The sequence below is a fragment of the Trachemys scripta genome, chromosome 4, assembly GCF_013100865.1.
Source record: "Trachemys scripta elegans isolate TJP31775 chromosome 4, CAS_Tse_1.0, whole genome shotgun sequence".
Lineage (NCBI taxonomy): Eukaryota > Metazoa > Chordata > Testudines > Emydidae > Trachemys > Trachemys scripta.
This window is the reverse complement of record NC_048301.1, coordinates 135,114,008-135,136,453: the sequence shown is the minus strand read 5'-3', so window position 1 is coordinate 135,136,453 and position 22,446 is coordinate 135,114,008. Positions and strand designations below refer to the sequence as shown.

The window sequence follows — 22,446 nt, the reverse complement described above, 5'->3', positions numbered from 1 at the left end:
GCTTGTCTGCTGTACTCCATGTCACCTTGTGACATGTGGGGGGGGCAGACAGCCCCTCTCTGTGGCTGGGTCTGTGCCAATTAAAGCCTGGATATGGCTGTGCTGTGGCCCTCCCTTCTTGTTGCTGGGGGAGGGGAGGTAGTTTGCCACCACCCCCTTGCCAGCTGCTCCATGGTGTTTGGGGGAGGGGTGTCACTCCAGCTGGTGGGCAGCCAGTTGCGGGAATTGCCCAATGGGGAAGCCTCATACTCTGCTCCCATCATGTTCTAGGGCAGGAGGGCCTGGAGAGCCTTCCTTAAGGCCACAAGGCTGGGGTCACCCTCCCTTCCCCTTCTTCCAGGGGTGTGGTTCACAGCCGGTTCTGCCCCTCCTATGCAGCCCCACCCCCAGCATTCCCCTCTGGGGTAAATGAAGCTGCAGAGTGTGACAGGTTATGAGCAATGCTGCCCCTTTATTGGTGTCTGTAGCGGTGCATGTGGGCTAATCAGCAGCTCCCCAGTGGGAGTGGAGCCACGCCCTCATGTTACGGTGTCACACCCCATATCCTGGTGCAGGCAGTGGGGGTGGGGGAGGAGGAATGCTAGAGTCAATGCAGAGTCTGAGGGGAAGGGGGCGCTCCCTGCTCTGCTTGGGCTAGCTTTCCTGGTGTGTGTGTGGGGGGGAGAGGTGGGGTGCAGGGGGCCCCATGCAGCCCCATGGCGAGGGGTGGAGAGCTCTGCAGGGAGGGGTGGGGTGTGGGGAGCAGTTCATCCCAGCTCCTTGCGGGGGGGCTGGGAGCAGTTGTTCACCTGCAGTTGCTCCCCAGTGAGCAAGTGGGGGGCTACATTCCCCCCCTGTAGTCTGTGTCCTTCCCTCAGCTCCCCTAGAGGGCAGTGACATGCTGGCGGCTGCCTCCCTCCGCGGCGCTGTCCTCCCAGGCAGCTGTCCCGGAAAAGGAGTGCAGGTCGCTGAGCAGGCCCCCGGCACTGGCACCCTCTGCCTCCCCTCCCTCTTCCAGGGCTCCCTCAGGGACATCGCGGGGCAGGGTCCCCTCTGGCACAGCAGTGCCCTCCTCCTCGCTCTGCTGTTCCTGCCCTCCTCCACCTTCCTCCTCATCCCGCTGAAGGGTCTCCTCCTCCTCCTCCTCCTCGTCGTCCTCATCCTCGTCGTCCTCCTTGCCTTGCCAATGCCTCTCAGGGGGCACCTGCCCTTGCAGCTCACGCCAGCGCCTGGCCAGGGCTGCCAGCAGGCGGTGTGGCTGGCACAGGTGGCGTGGGTGATACCTGCCGTCTGAATCATGGCTCAGCTTGCGCCAGGCCAGGGCCAGTACCAGGAGCAGCAGCAGGAGCAGGAAGACCAGGAAGACCACAGCCACGGAGTTGTTGTCTGGATTGGAGTCTGAGCCAAGCGCGGCTCCCGGAAGCATCAGGAGTGCCAGCCCTGCAGAGAGCATCCCCCATGGGGCACGGAGAGCAGAGTGCTGGGGGAGGAGGGAAAGGGGACGAGGTTAATGACTGCCTGCAGCTGTGCCAGGCTTGTGGGCATGCCGGGGACCTTGGCATTGCATGGATACCCCTTCCCCATGCTCAACACAATAGCTTTGTGTTGCTGTAACACAGCATCCTGGACCCCATATTCACTACTGGGATATTGTGATATGTTTTGTGCAAAGTACACCTTGCGAGGTATCATTGTTCCATTGAACATTGCCATTCGGTTGGATTGTCTGTACTGTCATGGCACGTGGAGTTATGAAGTATTGCTATATGTTTGGTACTGAAATATGTGGTAAGTGGGACATGTGCACAGTCAGCCTTTCAGTGGTAACAAAGGAGCAACTGACAAGACAGATTTACATCAGGCCACCAAGACATGTCTGGCTGGTCCTGTCAAGAATTCACTCTCAGAGAGGGCACATATGTGATGGGGGCTGTCTAACCTCCATGTCACAGCAAGGATCTTTCTAGCCCCTGAGGGTTGATGGCATCACTACTTAGCCTCTCACCTCCCACATGTCAGCACTTGGAAGATCATTTTGAAAGCAAAGTCTTTGAACCGGGGAGATTGGTCCCAGGCTGGGAAGCAAATTCTCCCAGTGTAATAAGAAATGTAAACTGCCTGAAACATCCAGTGGGGTGTGAATTTAGACTGAGGTTTTTTTTATTTCTTATATAACTAACTTTGATTTCTATGCCTGCTTATAATCACTTAAATCTTATCTTTCTGTAGAAAATAAATCTGTTTTAGATTTTTCCTAAAACTGTGTTTTCGGTTGAAGTGCTGGGGAAATCTCAGGTTAACAAGGGCTGGTGCATATCCACTATCCTTTGCCACTCCAACAAACTAATTAATGGGCTTGCACTATCCACGGAAGTCTTGAGCTGTGTAAGATGCTATATTTCTGAGGCGCAAGCTGGGGACTAGGGTGATTTGTACAATTCATGAGTGACTTTTAGCGAGTATTCATGCAATTTAGCTGGATGTAGGTCTCCACATGCTGTTGGCTGGGTGATCACAGTAGCTGGAGGGGTTTGCTGCTTGTCACTGGCATAGCCTTGTGAGAAACAGCTCAGGTTATAGAGTTAAGGGGGCACAGTGGTCCCAAAGTTCCAGGTTGTACCCCAGGAATCCTGTCTCAGTGGCACAATGAGCAGGATGAAATGCATGGCTTGTTTTGACCAAGATTTGCAATTCTTACTTAAAATCTCTACACCAGTGTAAGACTTTAAGTGGGCTGCCTCAACGCAGTCAAGAAAGAATTACAAGTTTATTATTTTGTGTTTGCATATTTTGGGAAAGGGAAATAGGAGCAGAAAGGCATAAGAAGGAGTGAGTGACACAGTTGTCAGGTTAGAGCTGTACAGACTGCAGGTAGCAGAAAAAGAGAGAAACAGCATCAGTTGAAAATGAAAGAACTAGAGATAAAGGAGAGGGGTGGGGGAAAGGGCTGCCAGAGAGGAGACAGCACATCAAGTGACTCTAGAGCTGAAAATCAAGGACGCTGAGGAAGGAGAGAGATTGAAAACACCAACTGGACTTGCTAGAAAAGCAAAACCAGAACCATCTCACCCCACTGATTCCCAGCTCTCCAAAAATCCACAAACAGGAGAATTATGTCCTTCACATAAGGAGATGGGTGATATCACAGAATATTTTACTGCTTTTGAGAGGCTGTGTGCAGCTTATGTGATTCCTGATGACAAAGTCCCCTCCCTGATTGCAAAGTTAACTGGTAAAGTTCTTACTATTCTCCAATGAAATGCCAATTCAGGATGCTTTAGCTTACTGTAAATTAAAAAAAAAACTGTTTTGAAACGATTTCAGATTACCCCTGAAACAGATAGGGTGACATTTAGAAATCTTAAGAGAAATGCTGATCTGAGTAATGGGGAATATGTAAACAGGATGAAAGATCAAATGGGAAAATGGATGAGGGAGAAAAGTTTTGAACAAATGTTTGACCTTGTTGCTCAGGAGCATTTCCTAAGCATATATAAAGATGATGTAAAACTAGGGTGACCAGACGCAATTTGTCTCACTGGCATCACTCATTATTATTATTTTTTTTTTTGCTCCGCCGGCAGTACTCGGGGTTTTTTTTTTGCTCCTCCCCCCCCGGTGTCCCGATATTTTCTTCCTCTCATCTGGTCACCCTATGTAAAACAGTGTCTATGGGATAACAATGTAAAAACTGTAGATGAGAAGGCATCTCTACCTGATGGCTTTGAGCAGACCCAGGCATCTATTGAGAGAAAGTCACAGAAGAGGGGGGGGGGGGGTAAACCTTGGTGGGAAAGGAGAATCCCATTTTGCCCCTGGGAAGAAAGAGGGAGGCTGGGCACTCACCACCCCAAACCTCCTGTGAAAATAGAAGAGCCCAAAAGGTGCTATCATAGTAATTCCACTGATCACCTGAGAAATAAGTGTCCTGTGCTGGGAGGAAGAAGGCAACAAGTAGCCCATGTTAATGTTGCTGTCCTCAGCACAGGATCCTCTGAGGCACCTGACACTTCTTATATTGATTTTGTGGGATTGGCCTCCGAAGAATCAGACATGGAACTCATAAAGGTTGTCAAAATTAATGGCAGGGAAAATTTAGGATGGGAAGGTACAGGTGCAGAGATTTCTGCGGTTAAGTAGAATGTAATTCAAGAAGGTAACACATTGCCAGGACAGATGGCAGAGCTTTTATTAGTAGGAGGTTTCCAGATTCTTGTGCCTTTGGCCATAATGCACAGTGAAACTGATGGGTTAGAAAGTGAATTAAAGGTGGGAGTAGTGGATGATATCCCCATTGACATGTTTATTGGGAATGATTTTTTCCCTATAGCTCAGATTGTTGTAGCCTGCAGCAAGAAATGGTTTGCATATTGGCCTGCTAAACCCAGGGTTGAGAGTTCAATCCTTGAGGGGGGTCATTTAGGGATCTGGGGCAAAAATCTGTTTGGGGATTGGTCCTGCTTTGAGCAGGGGGTTGGACTAGATGACCTCCTGAGGTCCCTTCCAGTCTATGAATATTTTGCTGGGACACCAGAGGGAAAGGGTAAAGTCCCAGAAACTGCTGAAGGAAAGGGAGAAAATCTCATTGACTCCTCTGCAGCAAAGGGAAGTAATATGATTCCAGGTGTGGAGGGAGGGTGGGATTGAGACCAGCTCCTGTACCACAGCTGAAGGCAGCACCTCTTTAGGAAGAGAGAGGGGTGGCTCAGTGGTTTGAGCATTGGCCTGCTAAACCAAGGGTTGTGAGTTCAATCTATGAGGGGGCCATTTAGGGAACTGGGGTAAAAATCTGTTTGGGGATTGGTCTAGATGACCTCCTGAGGTCCCTTCCAACCCTGATATTCTATGAGAAAACTATTCCAGCCATTAGCTGTGAGCCCTTTGCAGCTAATCAAGGGATAGTTTTTTGCTTTAGAGAGATGTGTCCTAGAGGGGACCCCAGGTCCTTCCTTTGAGAAGGAAAATGTGGAAAGAATAGTGGGAGCACGTGGATATCTCACTGGTCACTTGGGAGAGGATGCCCAGGAGTGAGTGGCTGATTCAGCATCTGTGCACCCAGGCATGCCACCTGTAACTTAGGTTCAAAGAGGGGACTGTGTAACTGACCTTTTGGAGGGTAGCAGTCACATAGCTAATTTCTCAGGGAAAGGGGTGATGGAGGTACTTCAATCCAGGTCCCAGTTTTTTAGGACACCCATAATAATAGTATAAATATACCTATCTCCTAGAGCTGGAAGGGACCCTGAAAGGTCATCAAGTCCAGCCCCCTGCCTTCACTAGGAGGACCAAGAACTGATTTTGCCCCAGATCCCTAAGTAGCCCCCTCAAGGATTGAACTCACAACACTAGGTTTAGCAGACCAAGGCTCAAACCACTGAGCTATCCCCATCTTTATATGACTGTGAAAAGTCAAGTCAAGATGCAGCTCCCATAACTGTAACAGCCAAGAAGCTGAGTCCAGGAAGCTTCCAGGCAATGGTTGTCTGTGAGCATGCAAATCACTCAGCTGGCGGAGAAGAGAAGCTGGTAAGACACACAAAGCAGCTGATGGAGAGCTGCTGGAAAAAGGTGTGTCTGACTAAAGAGCAAGCACTTGTAACCTAGAGACACAAATAATGAACCTCCGAAAAAGGCGGGTGGGGAAGGTCCCAAAAGGGGAGATAGATTTCTTGCATATGGACATACTGGGGTTGGGAGACAGCTCCACACAGGACCAGCCAAAATACAGAATCCCCTTACATCCTTATCTCACCAGACTGTGCAGTACCAAAGCCCCAAAGATATGGATTGAGAACCCATACTGAAGGGAACACTGAAGGGAAGGAAAAGCCAGTAACTGAACACATCCTAAGGTTCAGGAAGGAGTTGAAAGACACAATGGGTGTTGAACAAACCAGACTGTCTAAATAGAGGACATGGCATGACAAAGCTACTTGTAAACACCCATCTGTGGTAAAGGGTTTGATGCTACTCTTAAACCTCCTGATAAAATTTGTGATGCTAATGGTAAACCTTGTGACGAAGAATTTGGGGCTGATGAAAAGGTGCAATATGCATGATTTTGGGGGAAAGCTTTTGAACATGCTCGGAGTGGTAAATAAGATCAAACCATGTGTTAAGAAACTCTGTAGCAATGCTGCTTTTCAGCTCATACCTGCAAACAGACTTGGAGCTTGTCACAGCAGAGAAACCATAATAAACCTGTTCTGCTATATGGAAGGGGAAACTGAGACACACCACCTTATCTCTTTAATAGCTAAATGCCAAAATATCTACGCTATAGAACACATTAATATCTACATTGAGCTAACACCAATGGGAGAAGCAAAAGGGCTAACAATGCTGCAAAGATACAAATCGATGCTTTTGAGCAACCCAGAGAAGGCACGCTTGCTAACTTTTGAGATCACTGGACAGATCCACAAAGTATTAGAAGGTACACAGAACTTTGCAAGAGCTCATGTGGGTAATACTACAATGTTTAGCAACACTTGGGCATTATATTGTCAAAACCTAAAGAGGACTGTGGAGACACTGTCTCTGCTTTAGGGATTAACACTCTTGCAGTAGGGGGGAGGTGTGACACTCTGTATCTCAAAGTAGCACCCTGGACCCCCATATTCACTACTGTGATGTGATTGTGATATGTTTTTTACAAAGTACGCCTTGTGAGGTATCATTTATAAAGTCTTGATCCATTGAACATTGCTATTCGGTTGGATTGTCTGTACTGTCATGGCATGTGAAGTTATGAAGTACTGCTATATGTTTGGTACTGAAATACGTGGTAAGCGGGACATGCCCACAGCCAGTCTTTCAGTGGTATCAAAGCAGCACCTAGTGAGACAGATTTAAATCAGGACCAGCCAGACAGGAGTTAATGGCCCATCAAGAAGAAGCCACTCTCCCAGAGCCTCCTCAGAGAGGGCATGTACGCAATGGGGGCTGCCTAACCCCAATGTCGCAGTCAGGATTTTTCTAGCACCTGGAGAGAAAGTCTAAAGGAGAGTCGATGACATCACCACTTGGCCTCTCTCCTCCCCCACCTCAATACCTGGAAGCTTGTTTGGAAAGCAAAGTCTTTGAATGGCGGAGATTGGTCCCAGGCTGGGAAGCAAATTCCCCCTGTGTAATAAAAACTGTAAACTGCCTGAAACATCCAGTGGGGTGAGAAACTGCTTGAGTCAAATCTTGTTTAGTCTGTAGAATTTAGACTGCGAGATTTTTTATTTCTCATGTATCCAACTTTACTCTCTATGCCTGCTACTTATAATCACTTAAATCTATCTTTCTGTAGTAAATAAATCTGTTTTATATTTTACCTAAAACATCACCTCCATATTGGTGCACATAACAAAATTCATGTGGTGGGGGTGGGGCTGAGGGGTTCTGAGTGTGGGAGGGAGCTCAGGGCTGGGGGGTGAGGGCTCTGGGGTGGGGCCGGGGATGAGGTGTTTCAGGTGCAGGAGGGTGCTCTGGGGCTATGGCAGGGAGAGAGGACTCCGCCCTGCTCTCTCTCCCCCACAGCAGGACCTGGGCTAGCGGGGAGAGGCGCTCCTCCCTGGGCCGTGGCAGGTTCAGGCCGGGGGTTGGGTTTGGGCCGAGCAAGAGGAGCCCCTCCCTGGCCGCAGCAGGTCCGGGTCTGAGTAGGGGTGCCCCAGCCACGGCAGGTCTGGGCCAGGGCTGGGTCCGGGGCTGAGTTAGGGCTGCAAGAGGGGCGCCCCAGCTGTTGCAGGTTCGGACCGCCCCAGCCGTTGCAGGTTCGGACCGCCCCTCCCCCAGTCCGGAGCTGAGTTGGGGGCCGGGGGAGAGGTGCCCCTTCCCCAGCCATGGCAGGTCCCAGTCGGGGGGTTCCCTGAGCGCCTGCGTGGTGCTAAATAGGCTGCTTTGTGGCCATGCAACTTACAGGGAACTTGGTTGGCACGGGGGGGCGGGGGCGGCATTAGGCAGGGCTGAGGGGAGAGGTCAGAGTTGGGTGCAGGGAGCTGTGGGTTGGCACTGGGTGGGGAGTTAGGCAGGCTGTATGAGTGTGTGGGGTGCCTTACCCCCCACGCAAGTGCATTGGGTGCAAGTCGGGCTGGTGCATTGTTGGGTCTCGTGCCCCTCGCAGGCAGTTGCAAGGCCGTGTGTGTCGGGGGAGGGGAGCAGTTTCTGCTCAGCTCATTCTCAGTTGCCCCGCAGGGGCTGTGAGTCTCGCTCTGGTGTGGCTTCCCCACCCTGCCGTGTGTGTGTCGGGGGGGGGGGTAGGGGAGGGCTGCGGCGGGTGGCATGTATCACATGCTACATGGCCTGTGTGGGTGTCTCCTGAGGGTGCAGGTCTCACCCAGCTGACAAGGGTAACAGGAAGCTGCGGTCAGGCAGGTGACAGCAGTAGTGCGAGAGGTGGCTTTGTAGCTGGCAGCAGCTGCAGGGCCCAGCCCCGCTTGTTCTGAGGTCCAGCCCCCTGGGCTGGTACTGGGCCCAGCTCAGCAATCCCGGGCTCTCAGTGTGAGCCGAGCCTGGCTCCCCAGAGCAGCAGGCCAGAGCGCTGACCACTGCAGGGCTGGGGCCCCACTTGTCCTTGCCCCACAGAGCAGCCCTTCCCAGACCTGCAGCCAGCCAGCAAGGGCCCTGCCAGTGGGCAAAGGGTCACCCATGTTGCCAGGGAGCTCAGAAGCAAGGAATAGGAACCTAAAGAGCTGCCATAGTGGGTCAGGCCATGGTCCATCTATCCCAGTATCCTGTCAGTCAACAGTGGCCAGGGCCAGATGCTTCAGAGGGACTGAACAGAAAAGGGCAATTATCCAGTGAACCATCCCTTGTCGTCCAGTCCCAGCTTCTGGCAGTCAGAGGTTTAGGGACACTCAGAGCGTGGGGATGTGTCCCTGACTCTCTTGGCTAATAGCCATTGATGAACCTATTCTCCAGGAACTTATTTAATTCTTTTTTTAACCTTGTTATACATTTGGCCTTCACAACATCCCCTGGTAATGAATTCCACAGGTTGACCATGCATTGTCTGAAGAAATGCTTCCTTTTGTTTGTTTTAAGCCTACTGCCTATTAATTTAATTGGGTGACCCCTGGTTCTTGTATTGTAGGAAAGGGTAAATAACATTTTTCTATTCACTTTCTTCACATCATTCATTTTCTAGCCCTCTATCATATCCCCTCTTAGTCGTCTCTTTTCTAAGCAGAACAGCCCCCAACTTTTTAGTCTTTCCTCCTACGGAAGCTGTTCCAGACCCTCCATCATCTTTGTTGACCTTCTCTGAACTTTTTCCAGTTCAACCATATCATCTCTGAGATTTGTGGGTGTACCATGGATTTATATAGTAATCATGATATTTTTGGTCTTAATATCTATCCTTTTCCTAATGGTTCCTAACGTTGTTAGCCTTTTTGACCACTGCTGTGCATTGAGCAGATGTTTTCCGAGAATTGTCCACAATGACTCCAAGATCATTTTTGAATGGTAACAGCTAATTTAGACCCCATCATTTTGTATGTCTAGTTGGAATTATTTTTTTCCAGTGTGCATTACTTTGCACTTGGCAACATTGAAGTTCATCTGCCACTACCCAGTTTTGTGAGATATCTTTGTAACTCTGCACGGTCTGCTTTGGACGTAACTATCTCAAATAATTTTGTATCATCCGCAGATTTTGCCGCCTCACCGTTCACTTTCTTTTTCAGATCATTTATGAATACGTTGAACAGCAGTGGTTCCAATACAGATCCCCAGGGGATCCTGCTATTTACCTCTCCTCGTTCTGTAATTGACCATTTATTCCTACCCTTTGTTTCATGTCTTTTAACCAGTTACTGATCCATGAGCAGACCTTCCCTCTTATCCCATCACTGCTTGGTTTGCTTAGGAGCCTTTGGTGAAGGGACCTTGTCAAAGATTTTCTGAAAAGCCAAGTACACTACAGCCATTGGATTACCCTTGTCCACGTGTTTGTTGACACCCACAAAGAATTATAATAGATTGCTGAGGCATGATTTCCCTTTACAAAAGCTGTGTTGATTCTACCCCAACATACAGTGTTCATCTATGTATCTGATCATTCTTTTCTTTACCACAAATTCAACCAATTTACCCGATACTGAAGTTAGGCTTACTGGCCAGTACTTGCCAGGATTGCCTCTGTAACCCTTTTTAAAAATCGGTATTACATTAACTATCTTCCAGGCATCTGCTACAAAGGCTGATTTACACAATACCAGAGTTAGTAGTTGTGCAATTTCATATTTGAGTTCCTTCAGAACTCTTGGGTGAATAAGATCCAGTCCTGGGGACGTATTACTGTTTAATTTATCAATTTGTTCCAAAGCCTTTTCTACTGACACATCAATTTGGGACAGTACTTCAGATTTCCCCCCCAAAAGGCTAGCTTTCGGGGCAGGATGGAGCGATCTCCCCCACATCCTCTGCAGTGCAGGCCGATGCAAATAATTCATTTAGCTTCTCTGCAATGGCCTTGTCTTCCTTGAGTTCTCCTTTAGCACCTGTGTCATCTCCTGACTGTTTTGCAGGCTTCCTGCTTCTGATGTACTTCAAAAAAAATGTGTGGTTATTTTTTACTTCTTTAGCAAGCTGTGGCTCAATTTTTGGCCAGCCTAGCTACACTTTCACACTTAACATTTTGCTCGTTCCTATTAGCCTCACTATGATTTGACATAAACGATGCCTTTTTGCTGCTGACACCTCCTTGAGTCTGCTGTTTTGTCATGGGGCCGCTCAGCTGGTCCTCGACTGGCTTTGTGGCGTTGGGGTGTACTTTTAGTCTGAGCTGCTCATGTGGGGGTTTGATATAGTTCCCCTGCTGCTTGCAGGCATTTACCCTTGGGAGAGCTTATTGTAATGTAATGGAGCAGTAGGGAAGAGTGAGGGGAGGGTGTATGTATGTGTGTAGTTAATGGCTCCTGCTCAGACCTGCCTTTGAGAGGCTGTAACTGGCTGTTCTCCCTCCTGACCCATGCTGGGCCTGTGGGGTGCCCAACAGTGTAGGTGCTGGGAGGCCTGGTGGGACTGGATGGTGTCCCTCACCTAGCAGCCGCTCTGCTGAGTTCCCGTAGCCCCCAAGCCCACAGCACTGCCAGCCACTGGGGCTCAGCCAGCCCCACGGGGCCCTGGCCAGTGCCCAGAGGGGCAGGAGATCCCAGCTGGTTGGGAGGGAGAAGGGCCAAAAGCTGAGCTGCTTGGAATGGGAGGGCAGCTGCCCCAGGGCAGGCCCAAGAGCCCCTAACACTGAGGGCTGCGGGGGGAGGAGGGGGGAGGCCAGGAGAGGAGGTGGGGCTGCCCATTGGGGCAGAATGGGCTGCAGGGGGTCTGTTGTAACACTTGGGAGCCTAGAAGGCCTACCTCTAATGGGGCTTTACCACCTTAACTTCGACTGCCCCTATACCCCAGCCCGTCTCTGCCTCCAGCTCTCTCCTGGGCAGCTGCCTTGTGCATGGGGGGAGACCAGGGCTGGGCTAGCAGGAACTTTGGCAGAGGGGGCAATTGATCTTTGCCCAGCTCCGCTTCTGCTTTCAGCGGACAGCAGCCCCATCCTCAGTGGGGCAGGCCACTCTGGCTGGGGCTCTGGCCTGTCTTAGGTGGCTCGGTCCTTTGCTGGGCCAGGTAGAGTAGGTGTGCGGCCAGCCCGAGAGACAGGGGCAGCGCTGGCACTAACTCATCACAACACTGCAGGGGCAGGGGGAGGAGGAGAGCTGAGCTGCTGAGAAATGAGTCTTTACAGCCCATGGACCGGAAATGGCCCGAAGACTGTCAAGCCAAGAGCAGGGTGCCCCGTGCTGGCTCATGCTCTTCCTGGGCAGGGAGAGACTAAACTTCACCCGCTGCCAACCAGGAGCAGAAGCACCAAGGTACCCTCCTCTCTGCCATGCAACCACCTAGCTGCCTTCTGAGCAATGCCCCAGCACGCCCTGGCTGCTGCTCGCTGCTCTCAGGTTGGCACTCGCTGGGCCTCAGGCCAACAGCTTCTCTTTGCAACAGCAACTAGGAGCTGCCTACCCTGATGGCCGTGCACCACAGCATGGCCACTCCCCAGGGCAAGACACCCCCCTGCCCGGCTACTGCAGAACTCAGCACTGAAACCAGGCAGGCTGGTGCCTTCATGCATCCCAGGCACACATGCATTGAATGGGGGGAGCAGGGTTCAGGGTCCCCCAGGGACATATCTCATATCACAGCCTGCCAAGCTGCTCCAACTAATCCCCCCTCAGCATGCCTCTAGTCAAAGCTGGGGAGCACAGCACAAGCACTGGCACTGTCCCCTCATGTTTAAGGGCTATGGATTACAGTCCCCCTGCCCCACTTCCAGAGCAGCTCCTGAGGGTTAGCAGCAGCTCCCATGGGGAGGGACAGTTAATAGGGAGCCGGGGGAGGGGGAAGAGGAGCAGACCAGCGGGTTTGGTGGGAGCCTGTTGGTGTTAACAGAGCAGCCCATGCTGTTCTGGATGGGGATTTCCTTGCAGCCTTTGCCTGTGGTGAGCTATTTCCTCCACAGACCCGGGATCAGATCTCCTTCCCATTTTACAGAGGGGAAACTGAGGCACCACAAAGGCACAAGTAACCCCCCCACCCAGGTCCCTTCACCTAGGTGGGAAGGGGGGGGCAAACTTTGGGCTGAGTGCCAGACCTTGGCAGCAGGGCCTGGGCAGGGATGGGGGAGGGGTCAGGCTACCCCATACTCCACCCCGCTGCCCTAGAGGTCCAGCTCCAGCCAGGCCTTCCCTTTGGGGCAGGAGGCTATCAGATGGCAGCCTCTGTGCCCCTTTGCCAATGCTCCTGCATGGGGAGGGCCCAGCCCCAGCTGTCTCCCTCAGCCTGGGGCAACACAGACCCAGGCCAATCCCTGTCCCTGTTGAGTTCTCAGTTGGTGTGTGTGTGGGGTGCCCATCTCTACCCTTCCCCGCCCCCGGCCATTCCCATCCTGGCTTGAAACCTCCCCCCGCCTAGTTTCCCTCCAAACATACCTGATTCAGAGGGTGGGGCAGAGCCAGGGGAAGAAGCCCATTAACCTCATCTAACTTCTTGCCCACCACCTCCCCTGGAGTTTTTCCTCCCTCCTACCCTGGGGGTGGTGGTGGGGGCTCAGCCCCCAGAGAGGGCCCTTACCATTGTGAGGTGATGGCCGCTGGCAGCTCCCGGCAGTATGGGGGACTGTGCGACTGGCGAGGAGCAACAGAGGCGTGCAGGCGTGGGCGGGCGTTTCCTGCCAGCCCATCCAGCCTGCTGCACTGGGGAGCAGCTGCAACAGCGGCCAAGGGCTGTGCAGCCCTGATTTGCATCAAGCCCCAAGCCCTCAACTGCTGATAGACCGCAGGTTTCATTCAGTCCAGGGAAGGCAGTCAACCCCCACCCCTTCCCCTCCCAGATCTGGGCAAGGGGGCTTGATCCTTGGCATCTTTGCCCATCCCATCCATTTGGGCAGTGCCTGAGGCTGAGGGCATAGGAACTGAGGCCCACCCAACTCATCACATGTAAGGGGGGTGCCCAAAAGCCAGTAGAAGGGCACTCCACTACCACCAGAGCAGGGCTGGATTTGAACCAGTGACTGGCAGGGGACAGGGTACAACTGACCTGCTGTGCCCTCTGCCAGCCCAACCTGGCCCATGTGGGGAAAGGCAGGGCACAGAGGAAGCCCAGGATCCTCCAGGTGCTGCCTTTAGGAAATTGCTGGGTTGGAGCACAGGACACTTCTCAGGGAATTGGGGCTCAACTACCCCTATCCCTCCCATCAGCTCATGCCCACAGGCTCCCCTCTGGACCGACAGCTGCCAAGGGGGGGGGGGGCAAGAGCAAGAGAGCGCAAGGCGGATGGTGCCCACAGACAGCAGCTGGGAGGTGATGCTCATTTCCTCTTTTTCCCCTCCCGTGCCGGTCAAACCACCACCACACATCTCTTCCCCTAGGCACAGAACAAGCACGGGTAGCAGCAGCAGGCTGTTCTCCTCTAACACAGTGGTTCTCAAAACTTTTGTCCTGGGGACCCTTTTCACATAGCAAGCCTCTGAGTGCAACCCCCCTTATAAATTAAAAACACTTAAATATATTTAACATCATTATAAATGCAGGAGGCAAAGTGGGGTTTGGGGTGGAGACGGACAGCTCGTGACCCCCACATGTAATAACCTCATGACCCCCGAGGGGTCCTAACTCCCAGTTTGAGAACCCCTGCTCTAACAGGTCCAGAAGAGGGACAGGACAGACTTGCTCAGGGGATTAAATAACTGTAGCTGCCCCGGGGAAGTAAGATGGCTGGGTTCTGTCCGGGTGCCAAAAGGGAGGCCTTGGCTGCTGCTTACAGTGTGCAGGGCTCAGCAGATGGGCCTTGAATTCACCCTCCCAGCACCACACTGTGCTCATTGCAGCCTCCTTTCCTGCCTGCCCCAGCCCTGCTGCCGTATCGGCTCATTAGCCCCAACCACTGGTTTCCTGTCTCCCCCGCATGGCCCCTGCCTGCGCCTGTGACAGGAAGGACCCTGAGCTCAGCACACGGGTGGGAAGCCATCTCTTCCCCTTGTTCTCATGGCCTTGAGGGGCTGGGGGGAAGAGGAGAAGAAAGGGGGATGACACGCTTGCCAGCCACTGCATCTCTGCCAGCCACATTGGTGCGGGCACGCTACCCTGGGGCTGGAGATGAGCTCTCCTTGCAACAGACAAGTCAGCCAAAGGGGGAAAATGGTGCCAGAGCTCCTAGGGCAGTGGTCCCCAACATGGTGCCCATGGGCACCATGGCACCCGCCTAGTGCCCAGCAGGGGAGAGAAGCCACAGCCCTGCGCCTGACAGGGACAGAACTTAGGCTGTGGGCGCGGTGTTCTCTGTCCCTGGCAGGCTCTAGTCCCCCTGCCACCACATTCACCTGTGGCAGGAGGGGGGCTGCCCCTGGCAACGCACTGCCTGTTTTCATTCTCCAGCAGAGCAGGCCCTTGCAGCTAGCTAAGTATTTTAGTGCTGTCCAGTGGCAGTGAGTTACACAAGCCCACATGGGCAAAGCAAACCATTTATTTTCAGCACAGCTATATGGGTGCTGCCTTCCCAGGGCATCAGGCGCCCACTGCTGGTACAAAAGTCTCCCCTCCTGCCTTGTATATACCCACTGTCTGCCCCCCACCCAGCTCTCCTGCTCATGTCCCCCTCTGTCCCGGTTTCCTTGCAGGGCCCTGGTTAGCTGCTGCAGCTCTTGGCACCCAGTCCCCAGCGCAGTGGCTGGAGCATGGGGCCCACAGGCGCACAGTAAGACACACCCAGCCCAAGGGTTTATTATAAAGACCTTTTATTCGGAATGAAAATATAGATCTGGCCCTGCACAGAGCTCTGTGTGTGGTTTTTTTCCTTTCCTTAATTGCATCTAGGCAGAAGCCACTTTGCTGGGTCTGAATGGTCCCTGCTATGACTGCCCCCCCCCCCCCCCCCCGGCCCATTGAAGAGGGCAAAGTCACATAAAACCAGGCGTGGGTTCCAGGGCCCGTGCCCTGCTCTGACCCCACTGCACTGGCACGGTGATGGTAGCTGCAGACCCAAGTCTGATTTAAAGGGGAGGGCTGAGCACAGCGACCCCCCGATCGCGCCCCCTGCGCTCCCACAGGCGCAGGAAGAGGGGGGCGGGGCTAGGCTGCACCCAACCTCCACCAGCAGCATGGACGGGGGTGGAGCTTAGCGTTTGTCTCCTCTAAATGTGTGCTGGGAGGGGAGAGGCTTGCGCAGACAGAGGGGGGCCCCTGCATGGGGCTGGGAAGAAAAGCACAGAGCTGAACCCAGCACCATCCCCCACCATGGGGCTGACAGAGGCAGGAAATCACCCCCCAGCACATCAGCTTCTTGGGGTGAGTGACCCCGCCCAGTGGGAGAGGAGCTTCCAGGAGGGGGCGATACTGCCTAAGGCAAGGGTGTGTGTGTGTGTGTGTGTGTGTGTGTGTGTGTGTGTGTGTGTGTGTGTGTCACCCACTCCTTTAAGAAGTGGGGTGTTTTGGTCACTCATAGAAAAAAGGGAGCGGTTTCCCCGTGGCAGAGCGGAAAGAGGAGAGGTGGGAGTGGGGCCCAGGGCCCCCCCTCACTTCAGGGAGGGTTACTGGCAGCTCCGAGGTGAAGAGTCAAAACCCTGCTTTATGCGATCCCTTTAAGGAGGGGGGCACCGTGCCCCCCCACCCTAGACATCCCCATTCTCTATGCGGCTCAGCTGCTCCTCCAGCCTGCTGATACGCTCGCCCTGCTCCTTCACCAGCAGCCGCAGCGCCTGCAGTTCCTGCAGCACCTCCTCCAGCCGCCCGCCACCCTGCAGACAGACAGACCGACCATCAGCCACAGGGCCAGAGCCCAGCCCCCACCCGCCCACCTCCCTGCAGACAGACCATCAACCATGGGGCCAAAGCCCAGGACCCCACCCCATGGGCGGTGGGTGAACCCAACATGGGGAGGCTAGCACCCCAGCCCTGCCCCCCTGAGATCCCACCCCTTCCATACCCACTAGAGTCCAGCCCCCACTGTGGCCACTGGCCCCTCTCCCGGCTAGCACCCCCAGTGCCCCCTGGCCCCAGAGCACCAGGTAGCATGGCCCCAGCGGCCATGCCACAGGGTGGGGCTGGGCAGGCTCGAACCCAGGTGAGGACAGCAGTACGCTGTACATACCCCAGGGGCAGTGCTGATGCTGATGCTGGGCACCATGGCGGGCGCGGCCGTGGCACTGAGGCGCGTGGCACTGCCGGTGCTGGAGGCGGGAGCTGGGCGGCTCTCATGCAGCACATTCTTCTTGCTGATTTTCAGGTCCCGCTGTTTGCTGGGCACATAGGCTTCGCGCAGCGAGATCAGCATGGGACCTGCTGTCTTCCCGGCCACCCATTCCTCAGCCTCCATGGCTGCATCTGGCCCAGCTGTGTCTGGGTACAGGTCGTCCTGGAACAGGTCCGACTGCAAGGGACACACACACACACACACACACACACACACTGGGTCATCCATGCAGCACCAGCCTGTGGAACTCTCAGCCACTGGGGAGGAGGCAGCCCCCCTACTATGGGCAGCCCCATGGCCAGCAACAGCTGAGGCTGGGGATTCCCCCAACTCCAAGACACTGGCTTGGAAAAGAACTTGGAGGAAGGAGCTAACTTCCCCCCAACAAAGGGGCAGCAGTAGCATTCCAACCGGACCTGCTACAGCCACTGCTCTGCACCCAGCCCTGCTCCCAAGGAGGGGGACAGAACAGGGATGCTCCCCACCCAAAGTCTGACTCCCAAACACAGTACTCCCCTCCCCCTGCCGTGCCAGGCACTCACCTTCCTTGGCACTGTCATGATGATGGGCTCACACTTGCGCTCGTGAAGCTTGTAAAACCTGCACAGTTGGGGAGCATAAGAGTTAGCGGAGCAGAAGTCACCCGCCGCCCCCATTTACTCTAGATTGCCCCCATCTCCAGGATCAGTGCTGCCCCCAAACACCTCCCTCCCCCAGCCCCCTACATCCAGGATCACTGCTGCCCCCTACCCCGCCAGTCACCCCCAATCCCTCTATCACTGCCAGCCCCACCCCACATGCCCCATTTTGGGAGCCCGCACCTGGCGATCTCACACTTGCTGACGTCCAGACCCCGCTTGGGCATCCAGCCCATGCCACGCTGGGGCTCCTTGCTGGTGAAGGTGTTCAGGAAGTGGATGTAGGGTGGCTCCTCTGTGATCTCAAAGTACCGGATGCTTGAGTCCCCCTGTGGGTGAAGAGGGAGGCAGAGAGGAGTCTGTGTGTGTGTGGGGGGGGGGGGGGGGGGGGGGCGGCATATGGGCATCATCACAACACCCAATCCCCACGGACACAGGCAGTGCCACCTGCCCCCACCCATCCTCTACTTGTAAGGATCAGCACTAGCTGGTCCCAGCCTCTTCCCTGTGGGACCACAGGCTGCTCCTAACAGCATTAGCCTGGGGTCAGCAGGGGCATGACATCCCCTGATGATTGGACCCCTACCTTGCCGCAGACATAGATGACACTGGTATCGGGGTCGTAGAAAGGCAGCAGGGCTCCATTGCTGGAGTCCAGCTCCTGAAGCGCCATGGGCTCTTCCAGGTTCTCCTGCAGTGGGATGGGGAGGGGAGGAGATGGTGATGGAGAGGATAGCCCCCCCCCCAGACCCCTCCCGTCCTGAGACCCCCCTCCCCCCCACCAAAACCAAAATATTACCTACAGACATGCTTCAGGGCTCTGGGGTCAGGAAGGGATCTCACCCTTATGGAGGACAGACTGGGGGAAGCCAGCATCTCCAGGATCACTGCCCCCCCCCCCCCACACACACACACACACAAAAAAAACCCAGGGAGCCCATCAGGGAGCCCAGCTGCCCCCCTCCAGCATTATCACCAGTACAGCTGCCAATGATGGATCCCTGACTCCAAGTGGGTTGGGGGGGGAGGGAGGGGGAGAGACAGGGCTGGGCTCCTGGCCTTGCTGGTAGCAGGAGATGGCGGGTCAGCATCTGTGGGGCAATCCAGGGCCTTGCAGGGAGGCAAGGACATCACTACTCCGCCCTGAGGCAGCGCCATGCAGCTCCCATCCCAGGGGACCTCGTAGAATCTTAGAATATCAGGGTTGGAAGGGACCTCAGGAGGTCATCTAGTCCAACTCCCTGCTCAAAGCAGGACCAATCCCCAACTAAATTATCCCAGCCAGGGCTTTGTCAAGCCTGACCTTAAAAACCTCTAAGGAAGGAGAATTCCACCACCTCCCTAAGTAACCCATTCCAGTGCTTCACCACCCTCCTAGTGAAAAAGTTTCTCTTAATATCCAACCTAAACCTCCCCCACTGCAACTTGAGACCATTACTCCTTGTTCTGTCATCTGCTACCACGAGAACAGTCTAGATCCATCCTCTTTGGAACCCCCTTTCAGGTAGTTGAAAGCAGCTATCAAATCCCCCCTCATTCTTCTCTTCCGCAGACTAAACAATCCCAGTTCCCTCAGCCGCTCCTCCTAAGTCATGTGCTCCAGCTCCCTAATCATTTTTGTTGCTCTCCGCTGGACTCTTTCCAATTTTTCCACATCCTTCTTGTAGTGTGGGACCCAAAATTGGACAGAGTACTACAGATGAGGCCTCACCAATGTCGAATAGAAGGGAATGATTACATCCCTCGATCTGCTGGCAATGCCCCTACTTATACAGCCCAAAATGCCTTTAGCCTTCTTGGGAACAAAGGCACACTGTCGACTCATATCTAGCTTCTTGTCCACTGTAACCCCTAGGTCCTTTTCTGCAGAACTGCTGCCTAGTCATTCAGTCCCTAGTGCCTAGTCTGTAGCAGTGCATGGGATTCTTCTGTCCTAAGTGCAGGACTCTGCACTTGTCCTTGTTGAACCTAATCAGGTTTCTTTTGGCCCAATCCTCTAATTTCTCTAGGTCCCTCTGTATCCTATCCCTACCCTCCAGCTTATCTATCACTCCTCCCAGTTTAGTGTCATCTGCAAACTTACTGAGAGTGCAATCCATACCATCCTCCAGATCATTAATGAAGATATTGAACAAAACCGGCCCCAGGACCGACCCTTGGGGCACTCCGCTTGATACTGGCTGCCAACTAGACATGGAGCTATTGATCACTACCCGTTGAGCCCGACAATCTAGCCAGCTTTCTATTCACCTTATAGTCCATTCATCCAGCCCATACTTCTTTAACTTTTCGGCAAGAATACTGTGGGAGACCGTATCAAAAGCTTTGCTAAAGTCAAGGAACACCACATCCACTGCTTTCCCCTCCTGGGCACCGCTGTCCCCTGTATCTATGAAGCCCCCAGCTCACCGGGTCCCAGAGCGCCAGCTGCCGCTCGCTCATGCGGCTGAAGCCTGTGGTGAAGATCTTGCCATCAGCCAGGAAGATGGCACGCATGGGCCGTGCTCCCTCGTGTGCACGCTCCTTCTCCTGGAGGGAGGGGGACAGCAGGCTGAGGGACGGACACTCTCCCCCCCCCCCCCCCACCTTTTCCAGGGCAAGAAGGGACCTGGGGCCACCCCCCCCCGGAACTTCAGCTCCACTGGGGTAAAGGGGTCAGGTTCACCCCCACCACCAGGGGGCAGTGACAAACTTACCCCCCATTGATGGGAGCAGCTGGTGCCTTTAAATACTCCCCGCTCCCCAGATCAGACTTCTAACACCTCTGGGCCCCACACTCAGTCAGGGGACAGAATGGGTCTGCAGAGCACAGGAGGGGAGGGGAACCACCAGGCAATGCTGCCAGGGCAGGGGAGAACCCGGGGCCATCATGTAGGAGCTGGGGGTCCAGGGTGGATCTGTCCCACCATCTGCAGCCCACACCGGGGGGCCCTGGAGGGGTCCGTACCGCCACGACCACCCCTCGGCGGGGATCCACGATGCGCACGCTCTTGTCCTTGCAGGCGGAGCAGAAGAGGCTCCCATTGTGGCTCCAGCTGACGTTGTAGATGAGGTCGGGGTGCATGCTGTCCAGGCGGTACAGCTCCTCGGCCGTGCCCACGTTCCACACGATCACCACGTTATCACAGCCTGGGGGGACCGGTCCATCACACCCCGATCCCCAGAGACAGCCCCTCCTCTCCCCCCCCAGCTCCTCAGCCATGCCCACGTTCCACACGACCACCACATTACCACAGCCTCGGGGGGCAGGAACTGTTCCCCACCGCCACCGTCCCCACTCCAGAGAGCATAAGAATGGCCACTGGGTCAGACCAACGGTCCATGTAGCCCAGTATCCTAGCCACTGCCAGCGACCAGATGTTTCAGAGGGACAGAAAAGAACAGGGAAATTATCGAGTGATCCATCCCCTGTTGTGCAGTCCCAGCTTCTGGCAGTCAGAGGTTTAGGGACACCCAGAGCATAGGGTTGTGTCCCTGACCATCTTGGACAATAGCCATTGATGGACCTATACTTTGGCCTTCACAACATCCCCTGGCAATGAGTTCCACAGGTTTGACTGTGTTATGTGAAGCACTTCCTTATGTTTGTTTTAAACCTGCTGCCTCTTAATTTCACTGGGTGACCACTGGTTCTTGTGTTATGTGAAGGAGTTGGTAACACTTCCCTATTTTCCACACCATTCATGATTTAATAGACCACTATCATATTCCCCCTTAGTTGTCTCTTTTTGATCTCTCTCTATATGGAAGCTGGTCCAGACCCCTCGTTGTTTTTGTTGCCCTTCTCTGTATCTTTCCCATTTCTAATTTTTTTTTTTGGAATGGGGAGACTAGAGCTGCACATAGTATTCGTGGTGTGGACATACCACAGGTTTATATAGAGGCATTATGATAATAAGACAAACTATCTATCCCTTTCCTAATGGTTCCTAACATTCTTTTTGCTTTTTTTGACTGCTGCTGCACATTGAGTGGATGTTTTCAGAGAACTATCCACAATGATCCCAAGATCTTTCTTGAGTGGTAACAGCTATTTTAGACCCCACCATTTTGTATGTATAGTTAGTATGTTTTCCAATGGGCATTACTTTGCATTTATCAACATTGAATTTCATCTGCCATTTTGTTGCCCAGTCACCCAGTTTTGAGAGATCCCTTTGTAAATCTTCACAGTCTGCTTTGGATTTAACTATTTTGAGTAATTTTGTATAGTCTGCACACTTTGCCAACTCAGTTTATCCCTTTTTCCAAATCACTTATGTACATGTTGAACAGCACTGCATGGGGGGCCCTGCTGTTTACTGTTCTTCACTGTGAAAACTGACTATTTATTCCTACCCTTTACTTCCTCTCTTTTAACCAGTTCCTGATTCATGAGAGGAACTCATCTGATCCCATGACTGTTCAGTTTGCTTAGGAGTCTTTGGTGAGAGACTTCTGACAAAGGCTTTCTGAAAGTCCAAGTACACTATAGCCACTAGATCTGGTCCATGTTTGTTGACACCCCTGCCCCTAAGAATTCTAATAGATTGGTGAGGCATCATTTCCCTTTACAAAAAACGTGTTGACTCTTCCCAACATATCATGTTCATCTATGCGTCTGCTAATCCTGTCCTTTACTAATTTGCTTGGGATTGAAGTTAGGTTTATTGCTTCAGAGCCATTTAAAACCAAAGCAAACAAACAAGGCTTTGCATTAACTATCCGCCAGTCATCTGGTACAGAGCCCTCCACATATAGCCCCACCTGCTCCCCTTGCTCCCCTGCAGGGGCCCTGCCTCGCCCCACCCCACACACAGAATCATGGGGAGGGGAGGCTGTACCTGCGCTGAGGAGGACATTGCGGGCGGTCGGGTGCCAGGTGACGATGCCCACGCGCTTCGAGTGCCCCTCCAGGGCCACCACGGGCTCTGTCAAGGGCTGTGTTAGTCCATTCTCTGGGATCTGCCAGACCTGTCAGGGCACAGAGGTTAGAGGGGGCCTGTGGGAAGCCTGCACCCCCTCACCCCATCAGAGAACCCTCTTGGCTGACACAAGCACCTGCTCCACCTGCCACATGGGCATGCCCTGACACACACGGGAAGGAGACAGATTGCTAATCACACC

At 53.5% G+C, this 22,446-nt stretch overlaps 2 protein-coding genes across 2 annotated transcripts in view; both read right to left on the bottom strand.

Moving 5' to 3' along the window:
* Positions 1–424: 424 nt before the first annotated feature.
* Positions 425–13,198, bottom strand: PTPRCAP (protein tyrosine phosphatase receptor type C associated protein). Its single transcript, XM_034767714.1, has 2 exons — positions 13,087–13,198; positions 425–1,459 (listed from the first exon to the last, which is right to left on the bottom strand). Exons 1-2 carry the CDS (start codon positions 13,087–13,089, stop codon positions 863–865), a joined length of 600 nt encoding a protein of 199 aa, XP_034623605.1. The 5' UTR covers positions 13,090–13,198; the 3' UTR covers positions 425–862.
* Positions 13,199–15,617: 2,419 nt separating this feature from the next.
* The window catches only part of CORO1B (coronin 1B), an 18,779-nt gene continuing 11,950 nt past the window's right edge, over positions 15,618–22,446 (bottom strand). Inside the window, exons 5-11 of the mRNA XM_034767712.1 lie at positions 20,288–20,469; positions 19,750–19,869; positions 17,927–18,031; positions 17,524–17,669; positions 17,245–17,302; positions 16,601–16,879; positions 15,618–16,247 (exon numbers count right to left, since the gene is read on the bottom strand). Coding sequence (XP_034623603.1) covers positions 16,122–16,247; positions 16,601–16,879; positions 17,245–17,302; positions 17,524–17,669; positions 17,927–18,031; positions 19,750–19,869; positions 20,288–20,469 — 1,016 coding nt within the window. The 3' untranslated portion in view covers positions 15,618–16,121. The remainder of the gene's footprint in view (positions 16,248–16,600; positions 16,880–17,244; positions 17,303–17,523; positions 17,670–17,926; positions 18,032–19,749; positions 19,870–20,287; positions 20,470–22,446) is intronic.